The 12666-nt window shown below is 44.2% G+C and overlaps 1 protein-coding gene across 1 annotated transcript; it reads left to right on the top strand.

Annotated features, from left to right (window-relative positions):
• The first annotated feature begins 7429 nt into the window (after positions 1-7429).
• On the top strand, positions 7430-8929 carry LOC147417641 (uncharacterized). Its single transcript, XM_086507027.1, has 2 exons — positions 7430-8001; positions 8554-8929. Exons 1-2 carry the CDS (start codon positions 7430-7432, stop codon positions 8927-8929), a joined length of 948 nt encoding a protein of 315 aa, XP_086363153.1.
• The last annotated feature ends 3737 nt before the right edge of the window (positions 8930-12666 follow it).

Genomic DNA, 12666 nt, shown 5'->3' with positions numbered 1-12666 from the left:
CTGACTCCCACTTTTCATCAAGTTTTCCCTCTCGACTTTGATAGGTTTTGTTAGTTCAAACAAGGATTTAGTGTTCTTGTATCCACTCTTGAAGGAGTGAGATTTGTGTATGCTTGTAGTGGCTACAACTTACAAGTAGTCACATGTTCTATAAGTTACAGGTACAAGTTACTTGCAGTTATCAAATTTTGCATACAGTTTTCTAAGATGTGTATTGAGCATCATGTTTTCTATTTACTTATAGATATTATAATGCATTTTATGCTCTTTTGAGGGTTGTCTATTCCCAAATTGTCTATGTGGTTTCTACTTGGTTTAACAGAGGGTTTTGGACATCGATTCTATATATCTCTTGGTAGACCTACATTGAGCTCTATGCTGTATATACAAGCATCGGATTGATGCGTTGATCATGGTTTTGATTGTGTAGTGATCGAGTGATATCCCACTTTGTTTCAATTTTGGCATGGTCTATGATTGATATTTTGATTGAGATTTTTCTCACTTTATAGGGGAGACTCTGTTGGTTTTCTCCCAAGATTTCTTGCCATAGTTTTAGTTTCATCACCATACAATCTTGTTGCTTATGCTCTATTCATTGATATGAAATCCATCATGTGTGAGAGTTCATCATGTCTGAGAGTTCAGACGACTTGTGAGAGATGGTGGTCTCATAGTTGCCGATATATGCGATGTTGGCATTGTGGTCACACGTGGCACATTAGGCATTGTTGTTTTAGATGTATGAGGAAACAACATTGATATATTCATGATGCATGTGAGGTTTTGACACAGGCTAGAGAGGTGGCTTCGTATGCCAGTGATGGTGATGTCACGTTTACCTCTAGCATTCCTCCTGCTTACATGTCGTGAAGAGGTGGCACTTCTCCCCATTGGTTGCTAGATGAGGATGCAATTTCCCATGTCACACCGCATCGTGGGTGGTTTAGCACTTTCTCTAGTGGGAGCTTTGCGTGTGTACACTTGGCCAATGGTTCGATGTTTAACATTGCAGGTGCAAGAGCTGTATGTTTGTCATTACCTGGTGCTGCATCCTTACCCTATGACATGTGGGATATATTCATTATCTGAGGAAAAGTTTGATCTCAATGAGACAGTTAACAAATTGTGGGTGTCAGATATTGCTTAGAGAGCGATATTTTTAACTACATTGCGGATCATTAATGATTGCCAGGGCCGCAGTGGCTTGGTATATCCTATGCATGTATCTAAGGTACAAGATGGCATAGTGTCAATTTTGTTGTTGTCATGTGTTGAGCGAGAGACGAGACATGTCTCCTTTGTGAGTGAGCTCCACCATGCGCACAAGACAGAGCATGCGGCTGTGCAAAACATGTCAATTGACTCTGTAGAGATAGAGGTAGAGTGACAATGCTCTAGTGAGACACATCAAGTGTTGTCAGGGTTTGTGCAGACAAAGGTAGAGCAGGTTTGCTCGCTAGAGACACATGCAAAGATGACAGACATGGAGTCCTTTGATATGCTCATGCTAGAGGCTGATGAGTGATGCCAAGACCCATAGTTCCACCAATGGATGAGAGAGACCCCAGTGTTGGAAATGGAACATCCATATGTGACTAGTACTCATGATAGTGCATAGTATGCACATAGCGATAAGGAGGCTAGCACATGGAGGTTTGCATAGATTTTTTCAGCATTTGGGAATCTCATGTTTGACTTGTTAGAGGTTCTAGTCCCGACTTAGTAGCTACAATGGGAGCATTTGCAACATGGATTGGCAGTCATACTATGACAGATGCTACCATGATGCTTCGTGGAGCTATGCAGACCATACAAATATATGTACAAGATTTGCATGCATGCTCTGGTGTTGATATGCATGCTCGCCTATCACCAGAGATGATATGAATGCATGTACATTGAGTGAGCGAGCCAGTGAGATTAGGTTGATAGAGTCTCTCACTTATTATCTTGAACATACTAGTAGTTTAGCTAGTAGCTAACACTTACTAACACATTCAACTTTAACTGAGAGGTTGTTGGAGTAAAGGTGGTATGTGCCTTGCCCCAAGATGGTGGACGTCCCCAGTGCTCATCGCCCATTGACCTCACTAACACACTCAATTATTATTTATATACATAGAAGAAAAAGGAGTGAGTGTTGCTTTAGGCCACTCTGATCTAACCCACTCTGTGTATTCTGTGTGTGTGTGTGTGTGTGCGCGTGCGCACACGCACCACATTCGCACATCCCTTCAACACCTACCATCCCTTCATATGCCCCACCTTCTCCTCCTTTCACATTTATGCCTCCATTAATACTTTTCAATAAAGCTCAAAGTGAATCACATGAGATACCCTCTAAAATGTTTTTGAAATTATACCATTTATACCCCTAGCTCTATCTTAAAGTTATTAAATAGTTTGTTGGGATTTTGTGCCATTGAGAGATTCCCTTGGCAAACTAAGGTTTCTATTACCAAGGGCAGCAAGGGACGCACCAAGGTCATGGAAACAGGGAGGTAGGTGATGCACAAGGTGAAGCTTGCCCTCACAGGTGTAGAGACTATGGCCTTTGGGAGCCATGGCAAAGGCACCACAACACCGTAGAATTGGAACCGGTGTGATGCTAGCTTGAATGCAACAATGAACACAAGAGAGGGAGACCCTAAATGGGTGCACAGAGAGAAAGAGAGAGAATGTGAATTTCCCATGCACGACAGAGACAAAGGAGAAAGCGTCTTTGTAGACTTAAGAGAGAGAGAAAGAGAGAGCCTACTTTTCCTTTCCTTTCCACATGACATGTCTCCTTTTAGATACCCTCAAAACATAGTTTCCAAAATCACGCTCAAGCCAATTGTATAGGATTCAAATAAGTCACTCAAATCCTATACAATTGGCTTGGGCCAATTGTATAGGATTCGAGTATGTTATTTGAATCCTATACAGTTGGATTCAAATAAGATACTGACAAAGAAAGATCCTCCGGATGTGATGGTTTGACTGTGAAGTTATTCAAGAAATACTGGGACGAGATGAAGTTCCCTATCACAAAAATGGCTAACCAAGCCTTGGTTGATGGGGTTTTAGACCCTAACATTAAAAGGGGACTCATCAAACCTATTCCAAAGCAAGTGTGTTGCAAACGTTGATGGCCCATAACCATGATGTTAGTAGCCTACAAAATTATTGCTAAAGTAGTTTCCCTAATGCTATCTTCCCTCTTGGACAAAGTAATAACTCCCCATCAGCATGGATTTACCAAAGGAAGGTCAATTTATGATAATACTCTGGAAGCAATGGTCGGCATGTGAGTACGTCGCCTTCACTAAGCAAGAATGTATCTTGCTCCAATTAGACTTAGATAAAGCCTATGACAAGATCACATGGTATTTTGTGGAAGAGGTTATGAAATTACTGGGCTTTGGGCCTCCGATGTGTCGACTGGTGAGCACTTTCGACGTAGGTAGCCATTTAGAGCTCCTATTCAATGAGAGAGTAGTGGGAGGGTTTGAGGTCAAGAGATCCATCAAACAAGGATTCCCTCTTGCCCCTTTAATGTTCGTCATTGAATCTGATCCTCCAGTAACATAGTTGGAGGATAGTGCCACAAGAGGGGAGATTCGAGGGTTGTCTCTACCTAACAACAATCAACTTCTTGCTAAACTTTTTGCAAGTGACTCATTGCCCTTTCTTAAAGCTTTCCCCCAAGTTGTTAAAAAGGCTTTGGAGATTGTGCAAACATTTTCCATTGCCTCAGGTTCAAAGTGGAAGATCAAAAAAGCAAGATTGATCTCTCTCACAGAGAGCGACTCATTTGATCCCACATTGTGGTCCAGGGAAATTGTGTCCAAACGGAAGATATTTCAGCACCTTGGAGCCCCGCAAGGGGTCAACATTACCCACAAGAAAAAATCAAGATTGATCTCCCTCACAGAGAGCAACTCATTTGATCCCACATTGTGGTCCAGGGAAATTGTGTCCAAGGGAAGATATTTCAGCACCTTGGAGCCCTGCTAGGGGTGGACATAACCCACAAGAAAAAATTCACTTGGGTCATGGCATAGATGGGAATATGTGCTTCTTCCCTTCAGGAGCAGAGTGAAAGTGATTAACCCTTTTATGCTCCCGCTTATAGCTTTCAATGGTCCGCTGCTTAAGCTGGTCAAATGCAATTGGAAGGATTTTCTCAAACCAATTAAAAGGTTCTTGTGGAAGAACAACACCAAAGACTCAAGGCCATGGCAATGGGCTAGCTGGGAAACAGTTGCGAGATCCATGCAGCAAGGCGGTCTTGGGATTCTAAATCCTAGCACCCATGAGGAGGCCCAGTGTGCTAAGTTCGTGGCTGCACTTGCAAAGAAAAACTAGTCTTGGGCTATTATGGCCAAGGCCTTGATGGATAATGCCAAGATCTACTCAATAGGTGGTTAGTGGAAAGGGTTGGAGGTACACAACAAACTACTTGCCCCCTTGTGGACTAGCCTGAAGCTAGGGGGCTCGACAGGCGAGCTTGTTGCTTGGAAATGTAACAGAGCAACGGAGACATTGGAGTGGGGAGAACTTGCAAGGTACTATCACAAATCTATTACTCATTGGTCCCCATGGCTATCTAAGGCAAGAAGCATCCTCTACCCATTCTGGAGGGAAGTTGCTAGAAAGATTGAAGGTGTTAAATTTTTGGGCCACCTGTGGGATTATAGCAGTAACCGGTGGGAAGGAACTGAGGAAATGGTTCTCCAATACAATCTGAATGGGAATGGGAGACTTATGATTAGTAGAGTCATTGAAAGAATGGATAATTGGGTCCTCCCTAGCTGCGAGTTTGAGTTTGAGTGGAAAGCCTGGTGCTGGCCTAAGGACAAACACTTCTTTAGACCTCAACACTTATGGCATCGATAGATTAGTTCCTTCCCCTAAACAAATAGTGGGGAATGAACTGGCTAGAAACAAGATGGGCGATAATTACCAAGAACATCTGGTGCCCACAGTTGCCTCACGATATGAGGTCTTCCTCTAGAAGGTACTGTGGGGAGACTTGCCAACCGGAGTGAAGGTTCTTGCTAGAATCGGCCCAGATACATACTCTCAATGAAAAACGGCCAGTGAAGACCTCTCTCATCTCTTCAAGAAATGCCCGGCAATCTGCGGTCCTGGCAGGAATGATCTGCAAGTGTGTCCAAAGAACTTGGAAGATATGTTTCTTTTTAAAACGATCTTCTTATGGGAGGAAAGGCTCTTAAGAGTCAAGAGTTGCTAATTGCAATGCAAATTATCAAGTATTTCTACTTCAAAGAGATCTAAAAGACCAATTGGGTATTCAATAACACCATGGAAATAGCCAAGCTTATGGAAATAGTTCACGAAAGCAGGAGGATGATTCTAGCTCAAGCTTATGAACATTGTAGTAACAGGTTTGCAAGGTTAAAGACACGGCCCTTGCGGGGTGGCTCCCAATATAATCGACTCACCATTGTGAGTTTTGCCAAAAAAAAAAAAAAGATTCAAATAAGATACTAAGACACTCTCAAGTCGGGTTGAGGGCGCTTGCTTGCTCGCTTCTGTGGCTAGCGAGGGGCGGGGGCGATTATAGCTCGGCTTGTACGCGGTTTTCAATGCTAGAGGCTTCTGCAATCTTGGTGGCTGGTGTCTACACGAGCAGGAACTTGCAATCCTGACCTGGTTCACGGCGATTCCCTTGCCCTCCCCTTCTTTTTGGAGCTGGTGGAGGCCGCTCCCCCAACTGTTGAAATGGCGGCCTGCAATGTCCTAAGGTTGGGGGATTGACAGACGAAGGGTGGGGGATCATGTGGTGGCAGTTCGCCACCTAGTGGCACCTTTTGGCAACCCTGTTTCTTCATTCGAGGGTGGGGGGCTCTCCCCAAAATTCCAGATGCTTGGTGATTTTGTGATGGTGTGCATCGGCTTCAAGTTGCGCTTCTTTTTTGGTGGAGTCCCCTTCACGGCCGATGATGTTCTTGGCTCCACCTCGTCACTATATGGCACGGCTCTGGGCCAGAGGGGATCTAGGGCCCAAATTTGGGGGCACGAGGTGGCTTTAATCTCCACCGTCGGATCAGCAGTGAACTAGGGGGTGGGTGAACTGGGGGTGAACTAAGGGTGAACTAGGGGCGCCTAAACTAGAGTATGATCATGTGCCATGCCAGCATGGACAGCGACACGCGCTAGTGTGGTGGCAGGGCATTCGTGTGGCAACCGAGACATCCGACCAGGTTCAACCCACACCTCGCGAGGTGGGTGAACTAGGAGTAAACTCGGGGCGCCATTTTTGCCCCGAGTTCACCCCTAGCTCACCCCCAGTTCATTGCGTGATCCGACGGCCGAGATCAAAGCCGCCTCACGCCCCCAAATTTGGGCCCTAGATCTCCCCTGACCAGAGCCATGCCATATAGTGACGAGGTCGGCCCCGCCCATCTTACGTCGTGCTACTCTCATACTAATTTGGCCCGGTTTGGTGAGGGCTTTGCCTAGTGACAACAGGTAGGGCCCCCAAGGCAGCTTGTCAAGGTAGCTTGTCGGGTGTCTTTTCAATCTCTGTTCTCTGGTTATATATGGTCCCGTTCCAACTTAAATTGGCAATATTTGGTTACTTCTAGACGGGGATTAATTGCCGCCCCTATTTGGCTATGCATGTTGTTTTTGCTAAACTGTTTACTCTTGGTGATGCCCTGGCTCGGCTTATGAGCAAGGATAGCATTGTAATTTGTTTGGTTTTCCTGAATTCAATGCTCAACTCATCTAGTAGGGGACCCCAATTTTGGCAAGCTGGTGGAATACGTAGAATCTATCGAGATTCTGGACGGATTAATCAAGCTGCCAGATGCTGCATGGATTAATCAAGCTGCTGCGTGTCACCCAGGGTTTGCTGGCGCGGGACACGTTGCAGCTAGGCTCCAGAGAGGTAGGTGACTGTTTTTTTTGAATGCGTTTTATTTTAGTGCTCTGCGTCACACTTGCTGCTCGCTGGACTGCTCTCCGACTCATCGCGACACATACAGGTAGTGTGGTCTTTGGCTCTGTGTTTAGCTAGTGGATACGCCATGCTGTAGGTGGTGTAGGTCATGAGGAAACGTACGATCGTGTTGGGATGTGCCTTTATGTACTGCCCACTGTGTATTTAGCTTGGTGTTTACACACTGCAGAGTATTTGTTTGGGTTGGTGAGCACAATGGTGAAATGACTCCTTGTCTGACAGCATGCTTGTTTTGTGCTTGTTGGTGGCGTGACAATAGGTGGGTTTAGAATGGCGAACCTATGCAGTTTTCATTTAGGTTGATGGGCACACTATTCAAGTGACAGCATGCTTGTTTTGTGGTTGTACCGACTGCCGAGTTTTTATGTACTGCGTAGTATTTTTTTAAGGTATCGCATTGTGTATTTAGCTTGTTTTGTGGTTGTTCGTGTCCTCACAGTAGGTGGCTTGAGAATGGCGAAGCTGAAGTCTGAGGCACAGGGGAAAGGGAAACAACCTGTCACGAACACTGAGGGCTGTAACGTTGGGTCATCGAAATTGAAGAAACCAGAGGCGAGAGTAATGGAAGTGAGTGTGACGATATCTGTTGGTGGTGGTGATGTGGATGTAGGCTTGCTGGGCTGCATGCAATCATTTCTTGAAAGGGAAACTCTAGCAGGACTATGTGCATTGGAGAGAGGAGGAGCATTGCTTCACCTTCACTTGCAAATGGTCATCCGTATTTGGGCAACTTCGTTGATTGCTGTCAATAGGAAGATAAAAGGATACTTGGGTTGGGGTAAGTCAGCACCTGCAGGTGCGATGGTTTTGTGCCGTGCGCTAAAACAACACAAGATGCATACGTTTGAGGGCATGGTAGGGTATTGTTTAAAAGACCAAGATGAAGCACACTTTCAAAAAGTTGTTCACAATATAACCAATGAAGATGTAAATGCCGGTGTAGAACTGTATACCTTATATGGTGCTGATGAATTGAAGAATAGGGTTTGCCTAACTCCAACAAACATCTTTGATAGAGCACTAATGTATTGGAAATTCAAGCTTCGGCATCCAGCAGGGAATGACTTTTTGTCCACACTGCACATAATGGTCAAGAGTGGCAATTATTACCCATCATCATGTTGGATAACTCCGTACCAAGGCCGTGGAATGCATCTGGCAAAAATTAGAGCATTGTTGAGGTGTATGATATACCCATCCACAACTACATATGAAGACATTCTGAATATATTTGTTAGTGATGATGCCTATCTGAATAGTCAATCCCATGCTGAGTGGTTCAACTCCCGTTGGGAAGAGCCAAGAAGGTATGGTTATGATAGTATAACAACGATTCTATCTATTGTCAACTTCTTGAGCATTGCTACGTCTTTTGTAGTCCACTGACAACTGCAGTCAATGATACTGATGCTGAGCTGCCAATGAGAGACCCAGAAATAGGAGATGATTTTGTTCCACTTGTACACCGTGTTAACGTAACGACAATTGCATAGTCTGGTCTGTTTACTAACAATAAGATTCTTAGTTTTGAATCTAGCGAAAAAAGATAAGTTGATGATGATTTCTTATTGTTGCAATGTTCAGATGGATGAAGAAGATGAAAGCCGGATGGTTCAGCTAAGCGAAACACAACCTGATGAGTCTTTTGCTATGGTGGAAGATCTACGTATTGATAGGATAGAGGATGCTCTTGCTGCAATTTTGAAAGAACTACTTGGAGACGAAAGAAGGAACACCCGTCAGCTACGGTCGGAGATTATTGAGGCAATACAAAGCTCAAAAAACACGATTGAACAGTATGGAGTCAATGTTGCAGATGTGCAAGTAACAAAGCTCGAAGAACAGATTTACTCGTTGGGCAAAGAAGTAACTACTTTGAAAGCACAACTTAACCGGCTTAATGCAATACTATGTAGGTTTTCAAACATTTTGAATCATACACAGAACGCATGATGGTCCTCCCTAATAATGTAAATCCCAAAAATTCTGCAGATGTTTTGATCTTCTTGACTGTACAAAAATCTCTAGTTACTTCTGTTATAGAATGAACAGTGATGCCTTTTGTGGCAACACTGTTCAACGGTTGCTTTTTGTCTGTCCAATCTAGAGAAAGTCCTCCTCTGTTTGTGATGTCTCTGATGAGTAGCGTAACAGTACTTCTGCGGTCCCTGCTAGCTCCTTCTGTTATACAATGAACAGTGATCGTTTTTCTAGCAATAGTTTGTGTACACAATGTACAAAAGCTTGAAGTCATCCTCCTGTCTGTGTAATGTGTATGCCTTTTGTCTATACAATCTACAGTCGTCTTCCTCTGTTCGTGATCTCTGATCAGCAACACTTTGCCTATACAATGTACAAAAGTTTCAAGTCATCCTCCTCTCTTTGTAATCTCTGTGATGAGTACAGGCAAATGTCTACTTCGTTCTGTTATGTGCTGCCTGCTTGGTGCCTCGACCTCCGCGCGGATAATCTCATGAATCTGACAGTATCAAAAATCTGCGCGCGATGCAACACCGACAAAGAGTTTTTTTTTGGTTCCGATCTGCAGCAAAAAAATGCACGTCAGCAGCATCTCCGCTGATTCGCCTTAATGCGCACATCGACCGATTAGTATATCTAGTAGAAGGGTCCCCCCAATTTCAAAAAAATAAAAATACTTTCAAAACATCTCAAATGAGTATGTCTCGTACAAAAAGTCCCATGGCACTCAAAAGACAAAAGACTTTTCATATGCATATATATAAAGAGGTGAGTAGGTGGTGCATTTCTGGAAAGTGGTCATATTAGATGGCATCTTTGGAGATTCTTTGTAGGTGTGATTGGGTGTGTATTCATTTACTTGTAGGTGTGATTGGGTCGTATTCGATGGCATCTCTGGAGAGTCTTTGTAGGTGTGATTGGGTCTGTATTCATTTATTTATCCTTTTTCCTTTGTTTCTTCTCCTCTAGCATTTTCAACTCTTTAGAATTTCTTTGGTAGTGAATTCATAGACATGCTAAAGGCCTTAGTGCACTATGGGTGAAGGTCGTTTTAATATTATGGCTTGACAAGTGTCTCTAAGAATCCCTTTCTTTTTTTTGCCAAACTCACAGCTGTGAGTGATTTTATATTAATGATAACAAAGAAATACATACCTAGCCATGCCCACCCGAGCCATGGCATCCCAACACCATCACAAAACCATAGACGAGCTTACAAACAACCATAACTGAGCTTTTTACATGGAAGCTCGAAACCCATACAACTAAATAACACAAAAGTATTGCCGATACATCCGAACAAAGTCCATATCCTACTAGCACTTAATAGGGAGCCACCACAACAGTCCTCCTCACACAAGGCTTGTTGTGCCCACATCAAGTATTAACAAGGGAGACAAAAAGAGAGCTAGCAAAGTAGAGAAAAATAGCATACCAGAACCCTCATACACAACATGATCCCTAATAGAAATTCCACACAAGACCGCCAGCACGAACAACCCTGCCACCGCCCAGGTGTGCACACGGACAAGATCCAAACCCACCATAGAAAGACATGAACCTCCCAAATGAGATGAGAACAAACAGGCCAGGCAGGGGAGCTGAGCCCCACCGCAAGACCAACCAAACTTGTACTGTGCATGCAGTGCCACCAACCAAAGCCCGCTGCCACCAAGAGACCGCTTGCCACTATACCATAGACGATCCACAACACACCTCAATAAGTCCAGGCGAGCATGGCCGACCTTGAACAAGGGAAGGGTAGCCGCTACACCCTGTAGTAAAGAATAAGGAGGTCGATAGAGACGTTGGAGAAGAGGGACAGTGTGTGGCGAGGCCCCCCCTGGGTGCACCCCCACTCTCTTGCAACTGCAAGTCCCGCTTCTACACGCCAGATCTGCCATGCACAACATCTCCCAAGTCCGTAGCAAACATCCTTCCCCTGCAACAATCACTCGGAGCAATCGTTGGCTCATACGTGTCGCACAAAGCTAAGAGCAAGACACTGAGGCGAGGGTTTCATCGCGGCAGATGATGGCATTGCCTGTCTTATTGTCTCCAAGAATATTTTTTTAAAACAAAGTGCTTAATTGAGCTTGGATTTCTAAAAAAACCAGAAAGCTACAAAGATATCCTTTGCACATGGTCAACCAAGAAAGAATACATCAGAGGTGATATGAGCATCCTTATATCTTTACCTATTTACAATGTAATCTCCACAAGCACGCTTCTAGAACATTAAAGTTCAGGGGCTCACACTTTCCTTGAAATAATAATGCATTCTTAGATTGCCAAATAGCTCTCAATACTATGAAGTATGGAGCTTGATTTACCCCTTAGTATTGAAGTATGGAGCTTGATTTACCCCTTGTAATTTTCTATGTCAAAAACGCACATTTGTAAGGCCCCCATTATGAGGAGAAGTCATCGTGCATGAAGAAAAATAACTCGTCGGAAAATAAAATCACTCGCCGGAAACCAAAATTTTCACGCCCATCGGAATATTCATTTTCGTCGAAATATTATGGCCAGACGGCGGCCGGAATTGGTCGGAAAATGACCGGTCGGTTGGCTGGCCGGTGGTCGGAAGTCAATGTCCGGTGGCCGGTAGTCGAATTCAAAAGCGGACTTGTCTTCTCAAGGGCGGCCACACATGGGTGGATTGTAGGGTCCGATTTGGATTTATCTACACAAGGGCGGCTACACATGGCTGCCTCTCATGAGAGAGGGCAGTCATGAGAGGCATCCCTTTTGGCCTATAAAAGGAGGCCATTTCTACACACATTTCATAGTGTGAAGTTGATGCAACAAGGTGGGTGAGGTGGTGAGAGTGAAGCAAGGCGGGAGCTCCAAAATGGTATAATCCCTTTGTAACCTACTTCTTGTTTTGAAGTACTAAAGCCATTGAGTGACTGCTTTCCCGTGGGCGTAGCCCACATTGGGTGAACCACGTGTATTGTGTGTACTCTCTCTCTCTCTCTCTCTCTCTCTCTCTCTCTACTCTATAATCTCTTGTGTGTGTAAATTATCTCTCTCCATTAAGTAATCTACTCAATTATCTATTTAGCTATGTCAAATTTCCTAACAAATACTGTCGCTCTTGCTAGGCAAATGTCAGTCAAAATATCCAAATCATCAATGAATTGGAGCCCATATCGAGGTCATACCTAAAGAAATAAGTTCCAAGAAGTGAGTGTACCTTCGTGCAGATAGGGCCCGTGGAATCTCTAATTTTTGGATAGCCCCAAAACAGGTGCAGGAGTGTTTCGTTCGGGTGCTTGCATCTGATGCAAGACCCATTGGCAAGACCCCTAGCTTTGTCTTTTTCACCGCTCAGAATGAATCCAAACAAAACTCTCCAAAGAAAGAGTTTGTCTCTTTCGTCACACTTGGCCCTCCAGATATTCCCAAGGACTAGGCCCCATTTGCTTGCAACCCACTTTTTGGACCAAATCATGTTGAGGTAATCAATCCAGTCCTCCTCAAAGCATAGCTTTTTGGAGATGGTCTTAGTCTTGGGCGAATTAAACAGTCTCTCTCCTGGTCACTTCCACGCTTTCCAATCCAATGGAGATGAGCAAGGAGGAAGGGTGAGGAGTGAAATCCTTTCTAGAAGCATTCCGACGAGGGCTTCCTCCTGCAGTGTGAGGTTGCAAAAGATCTTTAGACGCACTAAGGTTTTCCAATCCCCTTTTTGTTCATTCCACAGA

Source organism: Adiantum capillus-veneris, chromosome 30 (genome assembly GCF_014529385.1).
Source record: "Adiantum capillus-veneris isolate H3 chromosome 30, ASM1452938v2, whole genome shotgun sequence".
NCBI classification, from domain to species: domain Eukaryota; kingdom Viridiplantae; phylum Streptophyta; class Polypodiopsida; order Polypodiales; family Pteridaceae; genus Adiantum; species Adiantum capillus-veneris.
Note: the sequence above shows the minus strand (reverse complement) of the source record. Positions and strands in the feature narration are given on the sequence as shown.

Bases quoted from the DNA above. Each gene is read 5' to 3' on its own strand.
- LOC147417641 (XM_086507027.1), top strand. From the start codon at position 7,430: ATGGCGAAGCTGAAGTCTGAGGCACAGGGGAAAGGGAAACAACCTGTC. The intron at 8,002-8,553 runs GTATTGGAAATT...TTATTGTTGCAA, and splicing joins ATCTTTGATAGAGCACTAAT to TGTTCAGATGGATGAAGAAG.